Raw genomic sequence first — 26,857 nt, 5'->3', positions numbered from 1 at the left:
ATCAAATCTCCTGACACACTGTAATCCTTCTTTAAACCATTAATTGACCTGTTGTCTTCTTTGAAAAAATAAACACACCAATCATGCAAACTCCTCACAAAGAAGGCCATAGTGGCACAAACACAACCAACGGGTTGGCAACGGCAGATTCTACGAGCGAGATGCCAACCGCAAGACTTGATGGAGAGGACGAACTTTCTGGCTCTACGGATTCAGAAGCCGAGGATCAAAGTGCAGCATTCACGCACCAAGATGCAATACAGAGACGGCGAGTGCAGAATGACAAATTCGAAGCCTTGTCAGTCTTTGGAAGCTTTCATTAGTCATCTGCGAGAAGCTGACTGGCATATCTCGATAGGCTCTCAAAACACGCTCAGTCCGTAACTGCTGAGGATGTCAAAGCTGCTATCAAGTCCACATCTGACTCTGAACTCTCTACTGCTAATCTGCTAGCGAAACAAGATTTCGCAGCAGTCATCACTGATCCCCGAGAATACCAGATCGAGCTCTTCGAGAAAGCAAAGATTCAGAATACGATTGCAGTCTTGGATACTGGTAGCACATTTTCTTATCCCAAGGTCGAAACGTAGGCACTGACAGAGATTGTAGGTTCTGGAAAGACATTGATCGCTGTGCTTCTGCTAAAACACATTATTCAAAATGAATTGGTGGATCGTGGCATAGGAAAATCACCTCGAATCTCTTTCTTTCTGGTATGATATAATTTGCGTCTAGAAAAAGCGAAAACAAGACCCTAATTATTCCTAGGTGGATAGCGTGGCGCTTGTCTATCAGCAAGCGGCCGTTCTACGAAACAACCTTGACCAAAATGTTGCGCACTTCTTCGGTGCCATGGGAACAGACCTATGGAACAAGCAGACGTGGGATGAATATTTCGCCAAGAATATGGTGATAGTGTGTACGGCAGAAATTTTGTACCAATGTCTCTTACACGCCTACATCAGGATAGATCAGATTAATCTCCTGATCTTTGACGAAGCCCATCACACGAAGAAGGATCACCCTTACGCCCGGTTGGTGGAGCTATAGATTTTTTTAAAGAAACCATTCTAATTTCGCATTAGGATAATCAAAGATTCCTATCTCAGAGTGGTCCCGTCAAAACGTCCAAGGATATTTGGAATGACAGCATCTCCTATTGACGCCAAAGGGGACGTTATGAAAGCGGCATCGTGAGTGAATGCGTGCTTGAGTATAGATGAAGCTTACCTTAAATAGAACTCTGGAAATGCTTCTTGATAGTCAGATAGCAACGACATCGAACCTTACACTCCTACGGAAGACTATCAGTCGACCAGCTGAGCAAGCATGGACATATGACAGACTTCAACCACATTTCAAGACTGCTCTCTATGAGAAACTCGAGTCTCGTTTTGGTGATATCGAAAGTCTTAAAAAGATATTTCGGTTTGCCTGGGACGCCAGCTCCGAGTTGGGGAGTTGGTGCTCAGACTGTGTATGGAGCTACGCACTAGCAGAAGAAGTGCTACCGAAACTTGAAGGCAAAGTTAGCAAAGCATTCAGAATGGGTCTTCACAGTGCGGTATCTGCGAAGGAGAGTGAGATAAGGCGAATCAGGGAAGCCTGCGCCTTGGTGAAAGATCACAAGCTTAGCAGCCCGGATACCTTGAATCAATTGAGTTCAAAGGTTCAGGTGCTCCGTCAGGAGCTTTCCAGATATTTTGAGCGGCCGACAGATACTAAATGTATCATTTTTACAAAGAAGCGGTATACGGCACGACTGCTCGGCGACTTGTTTTCTCGCCTAGGCATTCAACACCTGCGCCCGGGCGTCCTGATCGGTATACGATCTGGTGATGATGCTGGAGTGAACTCAACATCCCGCCAACAATTCACGACTTTGGTGAAATTCAGAACAGGAGAGTTGAACTGTTTGGTATGAACCACCCTCCCCTACCTTGTGAATTGTATCTCCCTTGGTTCTAATCACCAGCAGTTTGCTACTTCTGTGGCTGAAGAAGGTCTTGATATACCGGACTGTAATCTGGTAGTCAGGTAGGTCTCAATGGATCTCGCGTCTGTAACAACTTGTTTCTAACCTAGCTAGGTTCGATCTTTATGATACGCTCATTCAGTATGTCCAAAGTAGAGGCCGCGCTAGGCATGTGAACTCGACGGTAAGATCCCTACAAATCCCAAGTAGGTTGCACTTATTAATCTGTTTACCTAGTATGCACACATGGTGGAAAGGGATAACCTTGAGCATGAGACACGGTTAGAAGAAGTCCGCAATGCCGAGGTAGGAGTGCCGATAAATGGTAAAGGGATGCCTCTAAAACGATGTGATTAGGAAGTGATGCGCCGGTTCTGCGAAACGCTTCCCAGTGACCGAATACTTCAAGGAAATGACGTGGATTCACTTCTGGGAAAGGAGGAGCGTAGAAGAACGTACAAAGTTGCCAGTACCGGGGCTCTGTTGACATATCATTCTGCTTTAACTACCCTTGCGCGCTACGCCAGCTCTTTGGTGAGGATTATTCTTTATTTTTTCCTATATTCTTTTCGTCTTTATAACTGATTTCGCAGCAATACGAGAAAGAGGTGTCGCCACAAGTAACGTACATCGTGCTCCCTACGAACAACGCTTATATTTGTGAAGTCATACTACCAGAGAGGTCTCCGATAAGGGGGCTTGTTGGAAGCCCGGAAACTCAGAAGTCCCTCGCAAAACAGTCTGCCGCATTCGACACATGTCTCTTGCTCAGAAAGAACAATCTACTAGACGGCCAGTTCAATCCTATCTACCATAAACGATTACCTGCTATGAGAAACGCAAAATTGGCCATCAACTCAAAGAAAACAAGCCAATACGATATGATATCTAAACCGTCCTTCTGGGGCAGGAGGCGTGGGACCATTCCGGAAGTGCTTTATGTTACGGTTTTGGTTTTGATTCCTTCCAGGACACTTACAAGAGATCACCAGAGCTTAATAATTCTAACTCGCGAGAGATGGCCGGAATTTCCGAAGTTTCCCCTATATCTGGAGGATGATATTGAGACAGAAGTTATTTCGCTACCCATGAAGGAAGCTCTGGCTGTCTCTGAGAGTGACCTTGAGGCCCTTACAACATTCACTCTTCGAGTCTTTCGCGATGTTTTCCACAAAACCTACGAGCCAGAGCCTGAGATGATGCCATATTGGCTTGCACCAGGAGCAACTTGCTCCATTAAGAATCAAGAGAATCCCGACCTAAGAGATGTGATAGATTGGACAACGTTACAATTCGTCCAGGAAAATGACGAACTGCTTTGGTCAGACGACAAGGCCCCGGAATTCCTGGCAGATCGCTTCATCTTCGATAAGTGGGACGGGAGGTATCGATATTTCACTTTCGCGGTCGACAGTACTCTCAGACCCTCAGACCCGCCACCGTCTTTTCTGCCCCGTCGCAGACACATGGATAACATACTGAGCTACTGCTTGAGTCTATATAAAAATGCACGAAAACATTTTCTCGAAGCATGTAATTGGAATCAGCCAGTTATCCGAGTTGAATTGGTTCGTCTTCGCAGGAATCTGCTTGACAAAATGTCAGATCAGGAAAGGAAGGTGGAAACAAGATGCGTAATATGTCCGGAGCCTTTGAAGATCTCTGCCGTAAGTCAAACATACGATGGCCGTACACGCTTTGTCTACTAATTTTTTGCACTAGATTCCTGTATCTATTGCTGCGACCTGTCTAGCTTTCCCGGCTATAATCAGCAGACTTGAATCTTACCTTATCGCTCTCGAAGCCTGTGAGAGCCTGGGTCTGGTAGTCAAGCCGGAGTATGCGCTAGAGGCACTAACGAAGGACTCCGACAATACTGAAGAGCACAGGAATGAACAGATACACTTCCAAAGGGGTATGGGGAAGAATTATGAACGACTTGAGTTTCTAGGGGACTGTTTTCTGAAAATGGGGACATCGGTTGCCTTATTTTCGCAGAATCCTGATGATGACGAATTTGACTATCATGTGAACAGGATGTGCCTGATATGCAACAGAAACCTTTCCAATACCGCAAAGGAGAGGAAACTCTATGAATACATCCGGAGTCAAGGCTTCTCTAGGTTTGTTACACTTGGCCACCATTTTCTCGAATCTTTTCTCTAATTAGATTGGCAGACGGATATGGTATCCGGAAGGTCTCAAATTGCTCCAGGGCAAAGACCACAGCAAAGGGTTATCAGAGAGCAAGCATGCTCTTGGCGAGAAAACTATTGCAGATGTCTGCGAGGCATTGATCGGAGCATCGCTGCTTTCTGGTGGCAAAAAACACAGGTTTGATATGGCGGCAAAGGCAGTGAGTGCTTTCGTTAACAGTCCGAGTCATGTCGTCTCAAGCTGGGGCGAGTACTGCAGCCTCTACTCCCGACCTTCGTATCAAACCCAGCCAGCAGACGCTTCCGAGCTTGACCTTGCTCAGAAAGTTCAAGCGAAACTCGGCTACCGTTTCAGATATCCTAGGTTGCTGCGATCGGCCTTCACGCATCCATCATATCCTTCTGCATGGGCCAAGGTACCATGCTACCAACGTCTCGAGTTCCTTGGAGACTCACTTTTGGATATGGTTTGCGTAGAAGATTTGTTTCATCGTTTCCCAGACCGGGACCCGCAGTGGCTCACTGAACATAAGGTACGTGAAACGCCCAGCAATCAGCAGCGGCGGTTAACGATCTTAGATGGCCATGGTTTCAAATAAATTCCTCGGCGCAGTTGCTGTCCAACTAGGGCTGCATACTCATTTACAACATTTCAGCAGTGTATTACAGAGCCAAATTACAAATTATGCCGAAGAGGTTCAGACTGCGGAAAGTGAAAGTGAGGGTGCGAAGGATTTCTGGGTCACCACCAAAGACCCGCCAAAGGTAAGGGACATCCTTCTGAAGATTATTGATCGAGTCTAAATGTTTTGATTTCCATCCCTTAGTGTTTGCCGGATATGGTTGAAGCCTATCTTGGAGCGATTTTCGTAGATTCCGAGTTCAACTTCGAGGTCATAGAGGCGTTTTATCAGAAGCATATAAAGTCGTATTTTGAAGATATGTCAATCTACGATACCTTTGCTAATAAGCACCCAACAGTAAGACTGTCTTCTTCCTTGTTCGCAGTTTATTTACCCCAGCTAATTGGCCCCAGACGTTCCTACACAACAGATTGGCGACTGACTTCGGCTGCATGAACTATTGTCTCAAGGCTGGAGAGATACCAGGCATCGACGGGGTGCCTACGACTGTCCTAGCTGCGGTAATCGTGCATGATGAGGTGATTGCCAAAGGAACTGCTTCTTCCGGTCGCTATGCCAAAGTCAAGGCGAGCGAGGCGGCGCTGGCAGTTCTGGACGGGCTTCCTCCCTTCGGATTTAGGGAGCGATACGGGTGTGACTGTCAGAAGGCGAAGAAAGACGGTGAGCCTGAGACTGAAAATGGAGCGGTGGGAACGGCTGTGTAATATAGTGGGCTGTCATGCAGCACTTATTATTAATCACCAAGTTGCATACAAGTTGCATTGAAAGCATCACGTAAAGGATTTCTGCTCTTAGTCACGTAAATCAAATAAAATCACTGCTTTGATAGCTTCATGATTTTCTGCTGTAGAATAATAACAATCCTTGGGGTGTCCTGCGGTCTTCAGACATATATAATCAAGAAACGGATATTTACCTAGGTACTTTAGAGAGGATCTGAGCTAGATCCAGGTTTTGGCAGATATATATATATATAGCCACACAGCGGACCTCGGGAGAAGGCTCCCTGCTCGCTGATGCTGTAGGTAGTAGATATGATTTCCCTTTGACCATAACCTGGTAGCATCTGCCTGGTCTATTATTATCCGCATACGGACCATGGAACGATCCAGGAACCCAACGCGAGCCGCGGTTGGCGGTCACATGACCCAATGGCGGTGAAGCAGCGGCTGCAGCGAGAGTCGCGGTCACGTTGACGCTATCGCCGATTCGGCTTAGGCCGCCAGCCCCTGAGCTAGCGCGGCCCCACCGGGCACGGTCCCGTGATCGAGGAAACACGCCTGCCGCGTGCCGCAGAGTTGACGGGCTAAAGATGAACGGACAACATTCGTGATTCAGTCCATCTTCAAGACTGGTCATCATCGCCCGCGCCCTCTCCATCCATCACCGTCTCTCGCGCTCCCTCCCTTACCCTCTCTTTCCTCGCTCCTACGAATCCAGCCGACGCGCTCTCTACGACCATCACATACGCGGTCGACACACCACCGTTTCTCCGAGGTTGTTCCTGCGGGATCCGATTCTCCATGATTTCGGTGCATCTTAGCCCATAGATTTCGAGTCATGGAGGTCGCCTCTCCAGGGGTGCCAAACGGCCTCGCGGCGCCGAACCAGGTGCCCTTGGCGGACCCTAGCATCGTGGTACAGTACCTGACGGAAGTTCTCCAGGTGACTCTGGGAGCTTTGAAGAAGGATCTGGAGAGTGCGGGGAGCCTGCTGTCCAAGGGCAAATATTCAGAGACTGTGCAGAGATGCACGAGGTTCGCATCCGAATCGCAGGTTGCCCTGTACGTACAGAAGGACCTCGTAGCCACGGAGGAGACAAACGGAAACGATGACGGATCACGTAAGTGAACGGGAACGATTATACATACATACGTACCTCATTTCTGCGCAGGGCAACTGACCGATCGCAGCATCGCCAGCTAAATACATCTACACCCTTTCCTCTGAGATATCTTTTTCGTCCACAACCGTTGCATCGGTGGCGTTCATAAAACGTCCTACCGCGATCGATCCGAGCCTCCCCATATCATCTCAGATTCAGGTGCTGAACCTGCCTGGTCTGTCTTCCCTCAGCAATGCAGAGGCGCAGCAGGGTACCGCTGTGTCGCCGTATGAGATCATCCATTCGGTGGTACACAATGCGCTCAGCCCCTACTTCGAAGCCTACGCGCGCGGTCAGGATGTCGCCAATGGTGTAAAGTCGAGAACAGATGCGGAGGCGAAGACAGGTGTCCCTGGAACGAGGAAGCGGTTCGCAGAGTTGGAGCTTGGCCTTTTGCATCTGCAGCAGAATGTCGAGATCCCAACCCTGAACCTCCCTCTTCACGAAATAGTGCAGGCTGCTTTGGATGAAGCGGAAGCCCGAGGGGTTAAGCCTTCGGTCGAGTTGGTGCCTCCTGCTGCTCTGGAAAGCAGTACTGTTCTCAACAGCATCCAGAATACCGTGAATGGTTGGATCAGATCCATCCAGGCAATTACTAAGATGTCCCGCGATGCCGATAGCGGCTCCGCAGCGCAGGAGATCAATTTCTGGTTGTCCATGGAATCTGCTCTGGAGGGTATCGAGAACCAGCTGCGCGGAGATGGGGTGCAGCTGACCATGGATATCCTTCGGCACGCGAAACGTTATCAAGCCACACTGAGTTTTGTCGCAGATACCGGGCTCAGGGAGGCTATGGACATGGTCCAGAAGTACAACCAGCTTATGCGTGACTTCCCGCTCGATGAACTTTTATCCGCCACGTCATTGCAGAAAGTACAGGAGTCTTTGGGCCTGATCTTCAACCATCTCAACAAGAAGCTGAAGATATGCCCCTATCCAATCAAGCGGGCCCTGGCCCTTGTTGAGGCCATCTCTGGGGATCTTGATTCTCAGATTCACTCATTACTCCATGGCCGAACGATAATGCATCTCGATTATCGGGAATTCCGATCGTTGATGAAGACCGCAGGTGCGATATGGCGCACTTGGGACGAGAATCTGAAGGAGTTCACCAACGTCGCTCGTGACGCCACGAGGCGTCGGAACGAAAAGTTCATTCCAATCAAAATCGTCCCCAGACACATCAAGACTCAGGAGCGATTGAAATATATCAACACTTTCCGAGTCAACCACGAGCAGCTCCAACGAACTATCGTCAACGTTCTGGGCCCAAAATCTTCATCCACCGAGGCTACTACTGCCGGAAATGGTTCCGATGGAGCTGTAATCGTGGAAGAAATCGGAGACGTTGATGCAGTTGAGGAAGTCGCGCAAGCCTACGCTGCCTTGAAAGATGTCGATGTTCTGGATGTGTCTCCTGAGGGTACTCAGATTTGGATTCAGGCGGAGATTTCCTACAATGAGCGTACGTCTCGTGTTGAGAACTCCATTATCGCTCGCCTGAGAGATCGACTTGCTACCGCTAAGAACGCTAATGAGATGTTCCGCGTCTTTTCCAAGTTCAATGCCCTCCTCGTTCGACCTAAGATCAGAGGCGCTATCGGTGAGTACCAAACGCAGCTTATTGACAACGTCAAACAGGACATAGCAGCTCTGCATGAACGGTTCAAACAGCAGTACGGCCACTCGGAGGCTCATGCCATGGCTCAATTGCGAGACCTTCCACCCGTTTCTGGGGCAATTGTCTGGGCTCGTCAGATCGAGAGACAACTCAATCTCTATATGCGAAAGGTTGAGGATGTTCTTGGAGAAGACTGGCATTTGCACTCCGAAGGCCAGAAACTCCAAGCTGAGAGCAACATGTTCCGCAAGAAGCTTGACACCAGGCCTGTATTTGAATCTTGGCTTCATGACGTGCAGAGGCGGCACATCACCATATCGGGTCGACTTTTCAACATAATCCGTAACCGTGCTGCTGGAAATTCCTTGGAGTTGAGTGTCAACTTCGACGCGCAGGTCATCGCCCTCTTCAAGGAAGTGAGAAACCTGGTCTGGTTAAATTTCCAGGTTCCTCATGCGCTCAACAACATATCGAAAGAAGCCAAGCGCGTCTATCCGTATGCTATCAGCCTGATGGAGAGTGTTCGAACGCTACTGCAGACTAACCGTGCGATTGCATCCATGACTGAAGTGGCAATACTGCTAAGTGGATATCAGAATGATGCGCAAGCCATGATTGTGAAGGGCATCCCTCTTAGATGGGAGTCCTTCGTGCATTCATATGAATTACACGTGAAGCAATCCACGTTGGCTAATGGCTCCATTGACCCGTCTATTCCAGGGAGAGGAGAGAGCAAACACGTACAATTTGTTCGCGAATTTGCCGTATCTGCATCTGTTCTGCAGTCCAAGACAGCTACCTTGGCTTCGATCAACGAGAATATTCAGAAGGCAATCTTGGAACTCAAGACTTGTCCTTATGACGCTGCAGCTTTCCGGCAACGCCTCGACACCATTCAGGTAGCAGTTGACAAGCTCAACTTGGAAAACTACGTGAATCTCGGATACTGGGTCTCAAACCTGAACCTTAAAATCGAAGCCATTCTTCGCGAACGTCTTCTTCGTGCCATACGCGCGTGGATCACTTCGTTCCAGGAAGCGAAAGAGGAGGAACACAGCAAGCGGACGTCAATTCAAGCGCGGTCTTCTGGAACAGGAGAGGGAGAGACAGAGGCTGAGTCGTATAATATCGAGTTCCCTAAACTTGTTCATGAGATTTCAATGCGGAACCAAGTTCTCCATCTTGATCCGCCTCTGCAGTTCGCCCGAGCCAGTTGGTTTGCACACTTTGACCAGTGGCTTGGCACGATTTGCAACCTGGAGAAGATCAAGTCGTCCCGTTACCAAATCTCGATCGACGTCGAGAAGGTTCAGCCGTCAGAGACTCACTTTGTTAATCTTCCTCAGTATTGTACCGACGACTTGACCGAAGTTTACAAAGCCGTGGAGTCGAGGCTGAAGGAGATATCCGAGTACGTCGATAAGTGGTTGCAATTCCAGTCCCTGTGGGATCTGCAGTCTGCGCAAGTTTATGACGCCCTGGGTGATGATCTCTCTCAATGGCTCCAACTCCTTCAAGAGATCCGAAAGAGTCGTGCAACTTTCGATACTTCTGAAGTGGGCCGATCATTCGGTAACATCAGGGTCGATTACGAGCAAGTTCAGACAAGGGTCAATGCGAAGTACGATCAGTGGCAGCATGAGATACTTTTGAAATTCGGCTCAAAGCTTGGTGGTCGCATGAGAGAGGTTCACTCTGAAATCGCCACTGCGCGGAGAGACCTGGAAGGCCAGACGCTTGAAGCATCATCGACTGCACATGCTGTCTCCTTCATTACCATTGTACAGCAGTGCAAGCGCAAAGCGAAAGTATGGGAACCGGAGGTGGATCTCTTCCGGCAAGGCCAAACCACGCTTTCTCGCCAGCGCTATCAGTTCCCCAGTGATTGGCTTCACGTCGAAAACGTCGATGGCGAATGGGCCGCCTTGAATGAGCTTCTGGCACGAAAGAGCAAGATTGTTCAGGATCAAACGGAGGGTCTCCGTGCAAAGATCGCGGCAGAAGATAAGGTTATCGGTGAGAAGATCACCGAAGTTATCGCCCAATGGAATGAGGAGAAGCCTGTCTCCGGTACGATCCCACCTGAAGAGGCATCGCGAACATTGAGCTCCTTCCAGTCACGACTTGAGGCTCTCCAGTCTGAATTCGAGATGGTCTCGAAGGCCAAGGAGGCCCTTGATCTCCCTGCCAGTGCCGAATCCGCACTCCCTGCGATTCTGGAGGAAGTGCAAGACTTCATGTCAGTTTGGGCCGCTCTATCAACGATTTGGAAGAGCTTGCACGACCTTCGGGATATGCTTTGGACTAGTGTGCAGCCAAGGAAGCTTCGACAGTCCCTTGATGGCCTGATTAAGATGACGAAGGAAATGCCAAGTCGAATGCGCCAGTATGCTGCATTCGAACACATCCAGAACGTCCTGCGACAGCTTTTGAAAGTGAACCCGCTGCTCTCCGACATGAAGTCAGAAGCTGTGAGGGAGCGGCATTGGCAGAAAATCTTCAAGGCTCTTAGACCAGGCAAGAGATTCTCCCAGGTTTCGCTCACCCTTGGAGATGTCTGGGATCTGCAGCTTGCCGCAAGTGAGAGCATCATTCGCGATATTATCGCGCAAGCTCAGGGTGAAATGGCACTCGAGGAATTCTTGAAGATGGTCCGTGAGACTTGGCAAAACTATTCCTTGGACCTTGTCAACTACCAGAACAAGTGCCGTCTTATCCGTGGCTTCGATGACCTATTTGCGAAGTGCAGTGAGAATCTGAACTCTCTGCAGGCGATGAGACACTCGCCCTACTACAAAGAATTCGAGGAGGAAGCCTCATCTTGGGAGGACAAATTGAACAGAGTCCATGTCCTTTTCGATGTGTGGATCGATGTTCAGAGACAATGGGTCTACCTTGAAGGTGTTTTCACCGGCAACGCCGATATCAAGCATCTTCTGCCTCTTGAGTCCGGTCGCTTCCAGAATATCAACTCGGAGTTCTTCGCTGTGATGAAGAAGGTCTATAAATCTCCTTACGTGCTGGATGTTCTCGCCATCAATGGAGTCCAGAAGTCTTTGGAGAGATTGGCTGAACTCCTCAACAAGATCCAAAAGGCACTGGGCGAGTACCTTGAGCGAGAGCGTGTTTCCTTCCCCCGTTTTTATTTTGTCGGTGATGAAGATCTACTTGAGATTATTGGTAATAGTAATGACACACTCCGCGTCGCTAAACATTTCAAGAAGATGTTTGCTGGATTGTCTGGGCTTCTGATGGATGACGACAACAATATTGTCGGGTTTACGTCAAAGGAAGGTGAAGAGGTTCGATTGAAGAAAGAAGTCAACCTCGTCAAGACTCCTAGGATCAATGACTGGCTTGCTGCCCTGGAAAAGAACATGAAGTTGACCTTGGCAGAGCTCCTTGCTGAGGCAGTGGAGCAATTCGAAACGATTTACCACGCTCCCGAGGTCGACCAGACGGCATTCAATGATTATCTCGCAAACTATCCTGCTCAGATTGTCGTTCTTGCCAGTCAAGTGGTCTGGACGAACGCTGTTCAGAGCGCTTTAGAAAATGGTGGTGCAAACCTCTCGACGTTATATGATGCGCAAGTCAGAGTACTTGAATTACTCGCTGCCACTGTGCTCGGTGAACTCGACCCGATAACCAGGAAGAAGTGTGAGCACATGATTACCGAGTTCGTCCATCAACGAGATGTCATTGCGAAGCTCATGAAATTCAACGCATCATCGCCGACTCATTATCTCTGGTTGCTTCAGATGCGCTACGTCTACAAGAATGAGGGGGACTTCCTGCAGCGCCTCCACGTTCATATGGCGAACGCTAAGCTGGACTATGGCTTCGAGTACCTGGGTGTCCCTGAACGTCTTGTCCGTACTCCTCTTACCGATCGCTGCTTCCTTACTCTCACTCAAGCCCTTTGTCAAAGACTTGGTGGTTCTCCGTATGGTCCAGCTGGTACGGGAAAAACCGAATCCGTCAAAGCGCTCGGTCTCCAGCTCGGTCGCTTCACCCTTGTTTTCTGCTGTGATGACACCTTCGACTTTCAAGCAATGGGTCGGATCTTCCTCGGTATTTGTCAAGTCGGTGCATGGGGCTGTTTTGACGAATTTAACCGTCTGGAAGAGAGAATCTTGTCAGCCGTGTCACAGCAGATTCAAAACATCCAGATTGGACTGAAGAAAGGTGGAGATGATGAGAAGTTCCAGATTGAGTTGATCGGACGACGTCTGCGGGTGAATCCGAATACCGGCATTTTCATCACCATGAACCCGGGGTACGCAGGACGATCGAATCTGCCAGACAACTTGAAGAAGCTCTTCCGGAGCATGGCAATGTCCAAGCCCGACAAGGAACTCATTGCGGAGGTTATGCTTTTCTCTCAAGGTTTCAAGCAAGCAAAGCCGCTGTCAAAACAGACAGTTCCCTTCTTCGATCATTGTTCTACACAGTTGACGAAGCAAGCGCATTACGATTTTGGTCTGCGTGCTCTGAAAAGTGTCTTGGTCAGCTCAGGTGGCCTCAAACGTGCCCGTCTCGCCAACTCCGAGGGTGATCTGGGCCCTGACGAAGTCATTGAGCCGCAGATCATCGTCCAGAGTATCCGTGAGACGATCGCTCCCAAGCTGATCCAAGAAGATGTTGATACAATGTTGGCCATTCAAACGCAGGATTTCCCTGGTGTGGAATACGTTCCAGCAAACTTCGAGAAACTCACAGAGGCCATTCGCGACATTGCTCGGGAGAGCCACTATGTCGACAGCGAGACCTGGATTACAAAGATACTGCAACTTTACCAGATCCAAAGCATCCATCACGGTGTTATGATGGTTGGAAGATCTGGCTCTGGTAAATCTGCGGCCTGGAAGACCCTTCTTCAAGCTCTACAGCGAACCGAAGGCGTTGAGGGTGTCTGCCATGTGATTGATTCGAAGGTTATGTCTAAGGAAGCTCTCTATGGAAACCTCGACAGCACTACTAGAGAGTGGACGGACGGTCTTTTCACGGGCATACTGAGGAAGATCGTTGATAACCTCCGAGGAGAGGACTCGAAACGCCATTGGATCGTTTTCGACGGAGATGTCGACCCAGAATGGGTTGAAAACCTTAACAGTGTCCTGGATGATAACAAACTGTTGACTTTGCCCAACGGTGAGCGTTTGAACTTGCCGCCAAACGTCCGCATCATGTTTGAAGTGGAGACTCTTAAATATGCCACTCTCGCTACGGTCAGTCGTTGCGGTATGGTTTGGTTCAACGAGGATACTGTTACCCCATCCATGATGGTTACCAACTACGTCGAGTCTCTCAAGACCAAGACGTTTGAGGACCTGGATGATGACAGTGTCCCGGCTGGGCAAGCATCTGCCAAAACTCAGGATGCACAGGACGTTATCTCGGGTTACCTCAAACATCTCCTTCAGGGCGATGATCTCATTCTCAAAGCGCTCGAGGAAGCAAAGAGATACGGCCATATCATGGAGTTTACAGATATCAGAGCCCTTAATACCTTGTTCAGCTTGCTGAATAAGGCCTGTCGGAATGTCCTCGAATACAATGTCCAGCATGTCGACTTCCCTCTTGACCCAGAGCAGATCGAGTCCTACATATCCAAGAAACTTCTCCTGGCACTTGTCTGGTCATTGACCGGTGACTGTCCTTTGGGAGACCGCAAGTCTTTTGGAGAATACTTGACAGCATTCTCAACTATCGACCCGCCACCGCTCGGTGAATCGTCTTCGCTTATCGACTTCGACGTTACACTGCCCAAGGCGGAATGGACAACCTGGCAATCACAAGTGCCTTCGGTTGAGATAAACACCCATTCCATCACCCAAACTGATGTCATCATTCCTACTTTGGATACTGTTCGCCACGAAGACATTCTCTACTCATGGCTTGCCGAGCACAAGCCTCTGCTGCTTTGTGGTCCTCCAGGTTCAGGAAAGACTATGACTCTGTTCGCTGCACTCAGAAAATTACCGAATATGGAGGTTGTCGGCTTGAACTTTTCGAGTGCTACCACTCCGGATCTTCTCATCAAGACTTTCGAGCAATATTGCGAATATAAGAAGACACTGAACGGAGTTGTTATGTCTCCAAACCAGATCGGACGGTGGTTGGTGATATTCTGTGATGAAATTAACCTTCCCGCGCCCGATCGGTATGGCACGCAACGGGCAATCTCCTTCTTGAGGCAGCTTGTTGAGCACAATGGTTTCTGGAGAACATCCGACAAGACCTGGGTGACTCTTGACCGTATCCAGTTCGTTGGTGCCTGTAACCCTCCAACTGACGCGGGACGTACGCCATTGGGTGAACGATTCTTGCGCCATGCCCCGCTGATCATGGTTGACTACCCTGGAGAGATATCCCTCATGCAAATCTATGGAACGTTCAACACCGCTGTTCTCAAAATCATCCCTATGTTGCGAGGCTACTCAGAAGCTCTCACCAAAGCCATGGTGCAATTCTACTTGGAATCCCAGGCACGGTTCACTCCCCAGATCCAGCCTCATTATGTTTACTCTCCTCGTGAACTTACTAGGTGGGTTCGCGGTGTCTATGAGGCCATCAAGCCGCTCGAGAACCTCTCGGTCGAAGGACTTGTTAGGATCTGGGCTCACGAAGCTCTACGTCTGTTCCAAGACCGTCTTGTCGCTGAAGAGGAGAGGCAGTGGACGGCGGATGCCGTTCGGCGCATTGCTTTGGAGAATTTTCCTACAATCGACGAAGAGCAGGCCCTCAAAGGACCTATTCTGTTCTCTAACTGGCTCTCCAAGAACTATATGCCAGTGGAGCAGGAGCAACTCCGTGACTTCGTCAAGGCACGCCTGAAGACATTCTGTGAAGAAGAAGTTGATGTCCCTCTCGTTCTCTTCAACGATGTCCTGGAACATGCACTGCGTATTGATCGTGTATTCCGACAGCCTCAGGGTCACCTAATCCTCATCGGTGTCAGCGGAAGTGGAAAGACTACACTCTCGCGCTTTGTCGCCTGGATGAATGGTCTGAAGGTCTTCCAAATCAAGGTGCACGGAAAGTATTCCGCTGAGGATTTCGATGAAGATTTGAGAAGCGTGCTCCGCCGGGCAGGATGTAAGGGTGAGAAGATCTGTTTCATCATGGACGAATCGAACGTTCTGGACTCCGGTTTCCTTGAGCGGATGAACACGCTGCTTGCCAACGCTGAAGTACCTGGTCTGTTCGAAGGAGACGATTTTGCTTCTCTGATGACAGCTTGCAAAGAGGGCGCGCAACGACAAGGCCTGCTCCTTGACTCTCAAGAAGAGCTGTACAAGTGGTTCACGCAGCAGATCGTCAAGAATCTCCATGTTGTCTTCACCATGAATCCCCCGGAAGAGGGCTTATCGTCGAAGGCTGCAACCAGTCCTGCGCTTTTCAACCGATGTGTCCTCAACTGGTTTGGTGACTGGTCTGATCAGGCACTCTTCCAGGTCGGAACGGAGCTTACGCAGTCCGTGGATCTGGACAAGCCCAACTTCACTTCACCCGACAGCATTCCAGTCGCCTACCGTGACCTTAGTCTTCCCGCCTCTCACCGTGAGACTGTTGTTAACTCCATGGTCTACATCCACTATTCGCTGCAGAGATTTAACCAGCGTCTCAAGAAACAACAAGGCAGGACTACTTACCTCACTCCTCGTCATTACCTCGACTTCGTCGCTCAATATGTCAAGCTTTTCAACGAAAAGCGCGAAGACCTCGAGGAGCAGCAGAGGCACTTGAACGTTGGTCTCGAAAAACTTAGGGACACCGTTGACAAAGTCCGAGATCTCCGAGCCAGTCTTGCCGAAAAGAAGACCCAACTGGAGAAGAAGGACGCTGAGGCCAACGAGAAATTGCAGCGAATGGTTGCCGATCAGCGAGAAGCCGAACAACGTAAAGCGGCCTCGCTTGAGATTCAAGCTGCCTTGGAGAAGCAGGAGCAAGAGGTAGCCCGACGGAAGGAAGTCGTCTTGAACGATCTAGCACAGGCAGAACCTGCAGTGTTGGAGGCTCAGAAGAGTGTTAGCAACATCAAGCGTCAACACCTGACTGAGGTCCGTTCTATGGGAAGTCCTCCCGCTGGTGTTAGGCTCGCATTGGAAGCTGTCTGCACGCTGCTGGGTCATAAGGTCGATAGCTGGAAGACTATCCAGGGAATTGTTCGCAGAGATGATTTCATCGCCAGCATTGTGAATTACGACAATGAGCGGCAGATGACTCGCAGCCACAGGATCAAAATGCGGAATGAGTATCTCTCGAAGGAAGATTTCACCTACGAACGAGTCAACCGTGCTAGCAAGGCTTGCGGTCCTCTAGTTCAGTGGGTGGAAGCTCAAGTCAATTACTCTGAGATTCTGGACCGGGTTGGTCCTCTGCGTGAGGAAGTCGACCAGCTTGAAGAACAGGCCCTCCAGACCAAGGCGGAAGCACAAGCTATTGAGAACACCATTAAGGACCTCGAGAGCAGCATTGCCACTTACAAGACCGAATATGCTGCGCTCATTAGTGAAACTCAAGCCATCAAGACGGAGATGGCTAAAGTTCAGTTCAAGGTTGACAGAAGTGTTCGCTTGCTTGATAGCCTATCATCTGAGCGAGAGCGATGGGAAGAGGGAAGCAAATCATTCGAAACGCAAATCAGCACCCTTGTTGGCGATGTGCTCATCGCAGCAGCGTTCCTCGCGTACGGTGGTCTCTATGACCAGCAATTCCGAAAGGCCATGGTTGATGACTGGGTTCACCAGCTGGCACAGTCTGGCATCAATTTCAAGCCACACAACCCAATAACCGAGTATCTCTCGAATGCGGACGAGCGCCTGACTTGGCAAGATCACTCGCTGCCTGTTGACGATCTCTGTACCGAGAACGCCATTATCCTCAAGCGTTTCAACAGATACCCGCTCATCATCGATCCTTCTGGTCGTGTCACTGAATTTCTTCAGAAGGAGAGCAAGGAGAGGAAGCTTACGGTTACAAGTTTCTTGGATGATTCCTTTGTCAAGCAACTGGAAAGCGCCCTGCGTTTCGGAAACCCAATTCTCATCCAAGATGCCGAACATCTGGATCCGATTCTCAACCATGTCCTCAACAAGGAATACCAGAAGACCGGAGGACGAGTGCTTATCCAGCTTGGCAAGCAAGAAATTGACTTCTCCCCGTCTTTCAAGCTTTTTCTTTCCACCAGGGACCCGTCGGCATCGTTCCCACCAGACGTGTGCAGCAGAACGACATTTGTCAACTTCACTGTTACGCAGAGCAGTCTGCAGACCCAGTCCCTCAATGAGGTGTTGAAATTCGAACGTCCCGATGTGGATGAGCGCCGGACCAACCTTATTAAGCTGCAAGGAGAGTTCAAGATCCACCTTCGCCAGCTCGAGAAGCGCCTTCTGCAGGCTTTGAATGAGTCTCGTGGAAACATCCTTGATGACGATAACGTCATTGAGACCCTCGAGACGCTCAAGAAGGAGGCTGCCGAAATCTCGAAGAAGATGGTCGAAACAGAGGGTGTGATGACGGAGGTTGAGAATATCACACTGCAGTACAACATCATCGCCCGGTCTTGCAGTGCGGTATTCGCGGTGTTGGAGCAGCTTCATCACATTAACCACTTCTATCAATTCTCACTCCAATACTTTGTGGACATCTTCAACTCCGTCCTTCATCACAACAAGCGCCTTGCCCAGGAGAAGGATCATGCTGCCCGTGTCCAGATCATTCTGCGGGATCTTTTCATCATGACTTTCCAGCGTACTTCTCTGGGACTCCTTCAGAAAGATCGCATTACGTTGGCAATGCTCCTTGCCCAGGCTGCTCCATATCCGATGGACAAGGGTATTATCGACAGAATCCTTGACGAGAGTGTCGAGGGTGTCGACCTGTCAACAGATGCCCAGCTCCGAGATGAAGTGATGGGCAGACTCTCGAACATGTCTCTCTTCAAGTCGCACCTCCAGGATATCTCTCAGGAGCAGTGGGATAAATTCTTCACCGAAGAACTCGCCGAGAACTTTGTTCCACCTGTCTGGGAACAGGGCACCGAGTTGCTCAACCAGCAACTGCGCTCTCTCCTACTGGTGAAGCTTTGTAGAATGGACCGATTTGTCCCTGCCGCTGAGAGATTCATTGCGGCTGTCTTTGGTCGCGAGTTCTTCGAAGGAAGCTCGGACTTGAAGGAAGTGGTCGAGCAGGTTACGGCAACTGCTCCTATCGCTTTGAGTTCCAGCCCTGGTTTCGACGCCAGCTACAAAGTCGAAGGACTCGTTGAGCGTGTTGGTGCCACTTGCGCCAACATTGCAATGGGTTCCAACGAAGGTCTCGAGAGTGCTGACAAGGCAATTAGCAATGCCGCCGCAGCCGGAACCTGGGTGCTGGTCAAGAACGTCCACCTTGCCCCGTCGTGGCTACAGAGCCTGGAGAAACGCCTTGATTCCCTCAAGCCTCACAAGGACTTCAGGCTTTTCCTTTCCATGGAGTCGAGTCCGAAGATCCCTGTCAACCTTATCCGCGCTTCGCGCGTGCTCATGTACGAGCAGCCGGCTGGAGTGCGCGCCAACATGAAGGACTCGTTCTCCTCGTTGTCACTCAGAGCCAGCAAGCCTCCTGTAGAAAAGGCCCGTGTTTACCTTCTGCTGTCATTCTTGCACGCTGTCGTTCAGGAGAGACTTCGCTATGCACCAAGCTTGGGATGGAAGGGCTTCTGGGAATTCAACGATAGTGATGTAAGTATTCTGCTAGCCTTTTCTGTGAGACTACTGCTGACGTCTTAGTACGAATGCTCTGCCTTCATCATTGACGCTTGGGTTGATTCTGTCGCCCAAGGACGCTCAAACGTCGCCCCCCAGAAGCTCCCATGGGACTTGATTCGCACCCTTATAACTGAGACTTATGGGGGAAAGATCGATGACGGCGGTGATTTCCAACAACTAGAGTCTTTGGTCAACAGCTTCCTGACTCCCGCTGCCTTTGAGGACGAGCACAAGCTTGTCTCTGGGGTTGAGAATGACGAAAGCCTCGCGCTTCCTGGAGGAACCGGCGTTCGGGAATTCACCGAGTGGATTCACCGGCTGCCAGAGAGAGAGCCACCTACGTACTTGGGGCTGCCAGCCAATGCGGAGAAGCTGTTATTGGTTGGACACGGCAAGAAGATGATCTCGGACCTGGCCAAGGTGACAGATCTGTTGGACGAAGGGGAGCAGTTGATGGTTGATGTGTGAAGGAATGAGCCCTACAGATGACGTTCTCATTTCCAATGTTACATTACCTTCTCTTTATGTTTTGTACGGAGTCATGACGGCTGGCTTTTTGATCTCATTCGTTTACGATGGTTAGTCCCATGAGTTCCGACGGAGTTGGGGCAGATGAATCTTCCCGGGCATCCTGTTGACTGGAGCAACGGTGATGGGAGGATATACCCCATGAGCCATGTACGATTGGGAGGGCAGTAGGAACCCGCTGGTTCTCGTTCCGATCGCCCTCGGATGAATTCCCATGTACAACTGTATCTGTGCTTTTATCTTTCTTTTTTTTGGAGACTCTCCATGTCATTACGTTCTCTTTTTGTCGTCCGTTTCGAGACTTTTGATCCGTTGCGTTGATGTGATACTATGAGCTTATGTGTTCTGTCGTTTGGTTTGTGATTAGAACTTAGCTGCGCTCTGGCTTGTTAGTCTTAGTAATAGATTGTTCACATTATAAATCCTACCGTCCTTGGCCATCTGATTATCTATGTCTACAGAACAGAGTGTGTACGGAGTACTGTGTACATCAACCGCAACGCGGCGTGGACCAGATAGAACCAATTCAGGTAGGCAGTGCAGCAAGGGTTCTGCCGCACCAATCCGCCTATATCTTGAACTCCCACCATGCCTACAACTCTTCTTCCTTTCCCCATGCTTTGGATCTTGTATGACTAGCTATCATAGTTGACTACAATAATTACTATGCCTGAGTGCTGTCTCAAGTGGAAAGATGGAGATGCAAACCTTGCCCCAGGAGGAAGAACTGCTCATACACGACAATCCACAATACCCCAAGAAAATTAATTTTCAAGACCATCACATCTGGATGGAAATTTACAATCCTTACTGCTGCCCTGCTGGGTTTTCTCGTGCTTTTCTTCAACCTGGGATTTACCTTATGGGCCGTTACACATCACACCCTTGAAAATGGGATCGGCACACTGCATGAGGGGAGCTGCAAATACCGTCCAGAAACAGAGCTTAGGACTGCAGCTCATCATAAACATACTGAGTACTGTTCTGTTGGGTGCAAGCAATGACTGCATGGTATCAAAACCACCTTCTCTAAAAATGAAGGCGCACTGAACAAGACCAGCAATGTTTATCCAGCCCCGCGAGGAAAGACATTGATAGAGCCCACCGCAACAGATCTTGGCTGGATGTGGGCGTCCCCAACGTGCACAACCTGTTCAGAGTATCGACTGTGAACTCTTTCCTGTGGGCAGCTCTTGTGCTCTCATCTCTTCCTCTGCATCTTCAGCAAGAAACCACTGTGTTGATGCTGCTTTCAGGATGCTGATTAATGTGCTAGCTACAACTCAACCATCTTCTCAACCATATCAGCAAACAGCTATTATGTTTGCCGGGAGTGCACCACCGACCGATGTCAACAGTGTAGACCTGAATCCGAACAGCAAGTTTGACGAGGTATTATCTCGGCTCTGGAGAAAGCGAGGAACAACAATCTGCAACGCCTGGGGAATGCAGACTGTATCAACAGCTATAACAACCTTCCAGTCAACATACAGCAATCTACTGTTGGTCACCAATGATTTAAACTCGAGTGACTATACGTTTATCACAGACAGATACGTGTTCATGTCTGGTCAGGATGATCCGTATAACTGGATCTGTTTTCACTACCATGTGAACCACGACTGCCGCAATTACCTCTCGACAATCCGGTCTGCCGCCGCCGAAGTGGAAAGTCAATAATTATCAAATTGAGTATTGTCTGAGTGAAAAGATCCCTGAGCACTGCAAGTGTACCATTGGCGATCATTATCATAGGTTGTAACTTTATAAAAGCTGCTATCATGTTGTTTGTTGCTCTCAGGATGACCGACGTTCCTCTAATGACCACCGGTGATGCAATCGTGTCGTTTCTACAGAACCCGGACGACTCCTCAAAGGGCAAATGTCTCCTTTCAAAGGAAGAAGTAGTTTCGCAAGGTCATAAGCAATTAACTTTCTGCGCCAGACGGAGATGGTGGGCTGCCGCTGTATCCCTTCGTCGATTGAGTTTCACTCTGATATCGTAAGGGCTTTCTTTCTCCTTTCGCTGAGCAAGAATGTCGCCTATCTAATCGAGATTTCCCCGGTTTTATTCTCGCCATAGCTACCTGCTGCTTCTTGTTAATCTGGGGGGTGCGTGCAATGTACGATACAAGCGGCGTCTGGACTATCGGATTAGGAGCCCCAAACCAGCAGACCGTAATGAAAGAGGACGGCTGGCCCTCCTCGATCATCGCTCTGATCATCATTGCGAATAGCCCTCAGGTGATCTTCTCCACGTTGTGCTTTGCATTCAACAACCTCGTCTCAGCCATTACTCTCGCGCACGAATGGAGTCAATATGCCGTCAAGCGCAAGGGGTTACGTGTCTCCATCTCACCCCAAGGTGCCCAGCGCAGCAGTTATTTTCTATCCCTACCGTACCGCTACGCCGTTCCGATGATGACGGCCTCGGCGGTCCTGCTCTGGCTTATCTCCCAGAGTCTCTTCCTCGTGACGGTTGTCGCCTACGATGTCAATCAGGAACGGGATTACCATCACGACCTTACGACCTGCGGCTACTCCCCGGTGGCTATCTTGAGCGGGGTCGTAGTAGGTGGACTGATGCTGCTCTCGTTGATAGGTCTGGGGTTTCGACGGTTCGAATCCGGTATGCCTGTCGCCAGCAGTTGTAGTTTGGCAATCTCCGCTGCTTGTCATCCGGGTGTCATGGACGCTGGGATGTCAGAATCAGAATCTTCTGACTCGGATACACCGCATCTTCCGTTGAAATGGGGAGTTATGAGTTCGGACGGGGAGGGCGGGCACTGTGGGTTCTCGAGTGATGAGGTTGAGATGCCAGAGGAGGGGAAAATATACCACGGACATAGCAGGTGTGGCCGCATAGATTGCACAACCTGGAAAACGGCATTTGTAGTCTTGTGGGTTTTTTGAAGTTTTATCTACATGAGATATGTGTGCTAATTAAAGTTAGGGTGACCGTAGATTTTTTGCTCGGTAGGTTAGGTATGTAGACATCGTGCTTGTCCTTCGCGCTGGCCGGGATCATCCGCTGCACCACTATATGCACCATACTCTGGACTCTACTCCACTTCGACCTCTGCCATCGCGGCCGCAGACACGAGGAGCCCGGAGGCTCTCTGGCTACCTATGGATGGATGACGATATCCCAAAGTTTGTGCCACAATTTTTGGGTATCTATCTTGCTCTTCTCTATCAGTCTCTCTCCCTGCAGGTCCTTTCCCGATAATACCCGTCACCTGCATATATGCAAGTGGTTGCTTTTCCCATACATATCTTGTTGGAGTATAAGGTCGGAACCCTGAAAGCACAATTAAAGCGTTGCCTTCTTAGTTCAACATATCTTGGATTTGATCTGATAAGAACAAAACAGAAAATTCTTGTTTTGTTTCAGTTCATCTCATTTCAATTTATTGCGGCGAATTGCAATCATGGTCATCCATGTAGGTACAGTTAGGTACAGCAACCGCGGTACATACGAGATGAGTTAGTTCATGGATTGATTGACCATCTCCTTGCTTCCTCATGTCTGTCTCTTAAGTCGATGACAGACGTTCCAATCGGGAATGTTACATAAATTCAAGTCAGCTCGTCCCTTCGTTATCGGTATCGTATCATGTGTGTAGGGTATTCTCCCGGTACAAAACAGAAAGAAAAAGAAACAAACTCCCCAACCCAACATCCTCGAAGGAATGAGGATTCATGGTGTACATAACAATGACGTAGAGTACAGTTACTCCACTTCCTCTCCGTCCCCATCCCCGAATCATACAGGTCAGATTCACATCGTCGATGATCATTCGTAAACAGTCATTTCCATCAGTCATATCTCGTCATGTCATTACTCCGCTCGTGTCATCTCCCTGGTCGAGTCGTATCGTATCGTTATCATATCGCGTATCTTCCATATGAACACATCACACTATCACATGGGCACCGGATCATCGTAATTCAATCCAAGTCCAGGTCAGACAAGTATTGGTGCTGCACGCTGAACCGAGCTGATATTTAACGACGTTGAGGATGGGCATCTCCGAAGCCGTAGACAGGATTACCGAGCTGGTAGGTAGGGGAAGAGGATGAGATTAGATGTCAGCTTTTTTTATTTCAAGAAAAGAGAAAGAAGAAAAGGGAGAAACTAGGTACAGACTAGACTAGACTAGATAGATAAGACTTACACGTTTCAGAACGAAGACAACCTGCACAGTGCGCAAAAGTAGACCGAAGTTCACCTTAGTCAATTTTCTTTTTCTCCCGAAGGAAACGAAAGGGGCCGAGTCCAAATCACGCGAGTGAGAGTCGGTAGGTAGCAGTTGGGTTGGTGGTGGTCGTGCTCGAGGTGAAATAATAACGATAATTGGAAAACAAATTCCTGGGCTTTCTGTTGTTCACTTACATCTCTGGTTGTAACGAGCTATTATTATGGCCAAATAGATCTAATTAGCACACGCATGTCCACGACAAGAACATACAAGAAAAAAAATCAGACGAAATATAGATGACATGAGGTGAGATGAGATGAGATGAAGAATAAGGGAGTAGGGAGTGCTCCGTGTTCAATTTACCTTCCTGGTGTGCCCCGGTGTAGTAGCCGAGTCCATCACGATAACGAGTTGTCGCATAGTCTAGGTAATATCAGAAGTGTTAAAGCAAGAATAATAGGTCGGAGGTTCGAAAAAAAAGGGACGAAAACCAGGGCCCCCTTTTTTAATAGATCAAGACTCACCTCCGTAAGTCGCTCGCGAACAACCGCGCGGATTTCCTCGTAGATCTCGCGCTTGATTCTGACGACACCGCCTCGACGCGCTAGGCGGCTGTTGGAGACGGAGAAATGAGAAAAGAGAAAGGTATGAGAGGGGTCATAATGCAAGAGGACGAGGTAAATGAATATGAAGATTTATGGGGAAAAAATGAAAAAGGAAAGTTGAAAAGACAAGTCTTCTTCTTTCTCTCCCCCTCTCCTTGTCCGTAGGACTGAACCTGGACATACCGGATTGCGGGACGAGCTAGGACAGAGACAGACAGTCAGTCAGTTATCATGTTGAAGCTTGAGGATATAAGACGACACTTAATGTATCGACGATCTGGATGATCCGTGGTAGTGCTGGTGGTAGTACTCACTGATACCCTGGACGTTGTCGCGTAGAAGTTTCCTTGAAAGCAATCACAAATTGTGTTGTGTTAGCGTTGTATATATCCGATCGGAGAGTCCTGACGCCCAAGCCACGAGCCGACTCTCAAAAAAGATATAAAGGTGAGATGGTGTTGAACTTCCGTCCTCAACGGAGAGAAGAATATCAACAGGACAGGACGATCCGAGCAAGACGAGTTGAAACTCACCTGTGTCTTTTGGCTGAAAACAGGAGGCCGGCCGCCTTCGGGTTCTGACGTGCGGTAGCTGGGTCCATCTTTGTTTAAATTGGCGTTTAGTTGATTTTGACAGACCGTTGAACTATGAGCTTCATTCGGTGAGTGGAGTTTGGTAGGATGTTGGCTCTCAGGGTTGAGATGGGATGGGAACGGTGTTGTGTAGATAGTCACTGGAATCAAGGGTCCCGAGTGCACCCTGTGGTGGTTTCAAAGTGAAGTGAATGTACAGGTGAATGTCAGCTGTTTATGGCAGCGGCTTGTGAGGTGAATGGCTGACCTCACGGAGTGAATGGATCAGGCAACAGAAACAGCGTTAGGGACGTATGCGTACTAAGTGAAATACTGCTAATTTCATACACCGGATTTCTGAAGCGGAGTAATCGATGGACAAGAATATTAAACATTGTTAAGAATATCTAGCCAAGGGCATTACTCGAGTACAAGAACTCGGGGCAGGAAAAGAGTATAGGAGCAGCTCATCGACTCGCCAGAAGAACGCACTCAAACGCCATCAAAGAATCGCCCAGAAACCGGAGCTTCTATACAGCGTGTCTTTCATGAGATGAATGTGGCTTCAGAAAACATAACGCCTTCCTCGACAGTCTCCGTGTCACCGACCTTGACCTTCAGAGAAAGCTTCTCTTGCGGGCAGTACTAGGAATACGTTAGCAGGTGCTGATGAGCACTCTTTTTGGAATATTTAACCAACCTGGTAGATGTACGGTCGTGTTCCAGCAACACTACCGGCAATGGCCTTGACAAAGCCTGGCACCTCGGCCATGACGTCAACACGGTCCAGCCTCTTGCCAAGAGAGCCTTCCAGCTCAGCGTGGACATCCTGCGCATCTTTGGTCTTTCCGTCCCAGACAAACTTGATGGATTTCGGCTCCGGCCAGTCATTTTCTGAATCCTGAGCTGACTCGGTGTGGGTGGCAGAGTTCGTGGCCCCCGCATAGACGATCTCTCCGTCTTTCACGATGCCACCAACATTAACGACTGTCGATCCATAGGAAGGCGGCGTAGTGTACTCCATCATGACAGCGGAGTACGTGGGAGTCTGGAAGTTGACGAAGTTCCACCGCGCAGCTGGGAACATGTTAGACCTTGACAAGGAACGGAGGAGACTAAGGCAAGAGCTTACCGGCATGGTGAGGCTTCATTCCCTGGAGAGCATGGACGAAGAAACCCCTGCCCTTGAAGTCGTAGCTCTTCTCCTTGGTGATGATGGTGCCTTCGACCGAGCACCGCGGCCAGAAGGCGTGTCTCATCGAACCCCAAGGGTTCTGAGGGTCCGTGCCGAAGTAGGACGTGCCATCTTTACCCACGACGAAGCCGGGAGCAAGTCTGGTGAAGGTCAGGTTCACCAAGCTGTCCTCGTTGACGGCGGACTTGAGGGTGTAGGCGGAGCCTTCCTCGTTCAGGGTCAGAGCGATGTTGTCCGCGCCGAAGGAGTACATGCTCTCATCGAACATGGGGTTCTGCAAGGTATCAGAGTGCCAGATATGCGGAGCATCGCCATTGGTAGCGAAGATCTTGGAATTGAACTGGCACGTGGTGTGGATGCCTCTGTGCTCAAAAGTCAGCAAGCCTGACCTTGAGCGCGCCGGTCCCCGCAGAGTCCCTTACGCAACGTTGCTGTAGATGACCTGGACCATGGCCAAGGCGCCGTTGTCGGCCATCACGTAGAATGTCTGGGTCTCGACGTTGGTGTACTGGTAGGCACGCCATCGTAGATCCTCCTTGGTCAATTCGGTATAGGGGGTTGTCTGTGCCTGTTGAGCAACGGATTGGATGGCCTCGGGGCCATAGATCGGCTCCTGTGTGCCCGCAACGTTTGCGAGACTGATCGCCGCGGCAACCGTCAGCACGCAACCAAGAATGAGGCAGGGAGGGCACGTACGTCTGCTTCAGCCAGTTCATG

At 49.5% G+C, this 26,857-nt stretch overlaps 5 protein-coding genes across 5 annotated transcripts; 3 read left to right on the top strand and 2 right to left on the bottom strand.

The window, feature by feature from the left end:
- Positions 1-83: 83 nt before the first annotated feature.
- On the top strand, positions 84-5,479 carry VTN00DRAFT_4316 (uncharacterized protein; the record flags this gene model as incomplete). The annotated part of the gene is made up of 16 exons (XM_069430731.1): positions 84-298; positions 359-555; positions 610-713; positions 769-1,034; positions 1,086-1,193; positions 1,240-1,918; positions 1,979-2,037; positions 2,090-2,159; positions 2,213-2,281; positions 2,333-2,509; positions 2,569-3,642; positions 3,698-4,098; positions 4,154-4,664; positions 4,711-4,896; positions 4,959-5,111; positions 5,168-5,479. The coding sequence occupies 16 exons, from the start codon at positions 84-86 to the stop codon at positions 5,477-5,479; spliced, it is 4,581 nt and encodes a 1,526-aa protein (XP_069289837.1).
- An 856-nt stretch (positions 5,480-6,335) lies between these two features.
- On the top strand, positions 6,336-19,506 carry VTN00DRAFT_4315 (uncharacterized protein; the record flags this gene model as incomplete). Its single annotated transcript, XM_069430730.1, has 3 exons — positions 6,336-6,618; positions 6,689-19,011; positions 19,060-19,506. 3 exons carry the CDS (start codon positions 6,336-6,338, stop codon positions 19,504-19,506), a joined length of 13,053 nt encoding a protein of 4,350 aa, XP_069289836.1.
- Positions 19,507-21,687: 2,181 nt separating this feature from the next.
- On the top strand, positions 21,688-22,432 carry VTN00DRAFT_4314 (uncharacterized protein; the record flags this gene model as incomplete). Its single annotated transcript, XM_069430729.1, has 2 exons — positions 21,688-22,354; positions 22,416-22,432. The coding sequence occupies 2 exons, from the start codon at positions 21,688-21,690 to the stop codon at positions 22,430-22,432; spliced, it is 684 nt and encodes a 227-aa protein (XP_069289835.1).
- A 1,690-nt stretch (positions 22,433-24,122) lies between these two features.
- VTN00DRAFT_4313 (uncharacterized protein) lies at positions 24,123-24,974 on the bottom strand (the record flags this gene model as incomplete). Its single annotated transcript, XM_069430728.1, has 3 exons — positions 24,123-24,191; positions 24,293-24,380; positions 24,907-24,974. The coding sequence occupies 3 exons, from the start codon at positions 24,972-24,974 to the stop codon at positions 24,123-24,125; spliced, it is 225 nt and encodes a 74-aa protein (XP_069289834.1).
- Positions 24,975-25,491: 517 nt separating this feature from the next.
- On the bottom strand, positions 25,492-26,856 carry VTN00DRAFT_4312 (uncharacterized protein; the record flags this gene model as incomplete). The annotated part of the gene is made up of 5 exons (XM_069430727.1): positions 25,492-25,590; positions 25,646-26,022; positions 26,078-26,502; positions 26,563-26,778; positions 26,837-26,856. 5 exons carry the CDS (start codon positions 26,854-26,856, stop codon positions 25,492-25,494), a joined length of 1,137 nt encoding a protein of 378 aa, XP_069289833.1.
- Position 26,857: the final 1 nt, after the last annotated feature.

This window comes from Thermoascus crustaceus (genome assembly GCF_041956765.1).
Source record: "Thermoascus crustaceus strain CBS 181.67 unplaced genomic scaffold VTN00scaffold_2, whole genome shotgun sequence".
NCBI classification, from domain to species: Eukaryota; Fungi; Ascomycota; class Eurotiomycetes; order Eurotiales; family Thermoascaceae; genus Thermoascus; species Thermoascus crustaceus.
The sequence above is the reverse complement of the archived record's forward strand: the minus strand, read 5'-3'. Positions and strand labels throughout refer to the sequence as shown.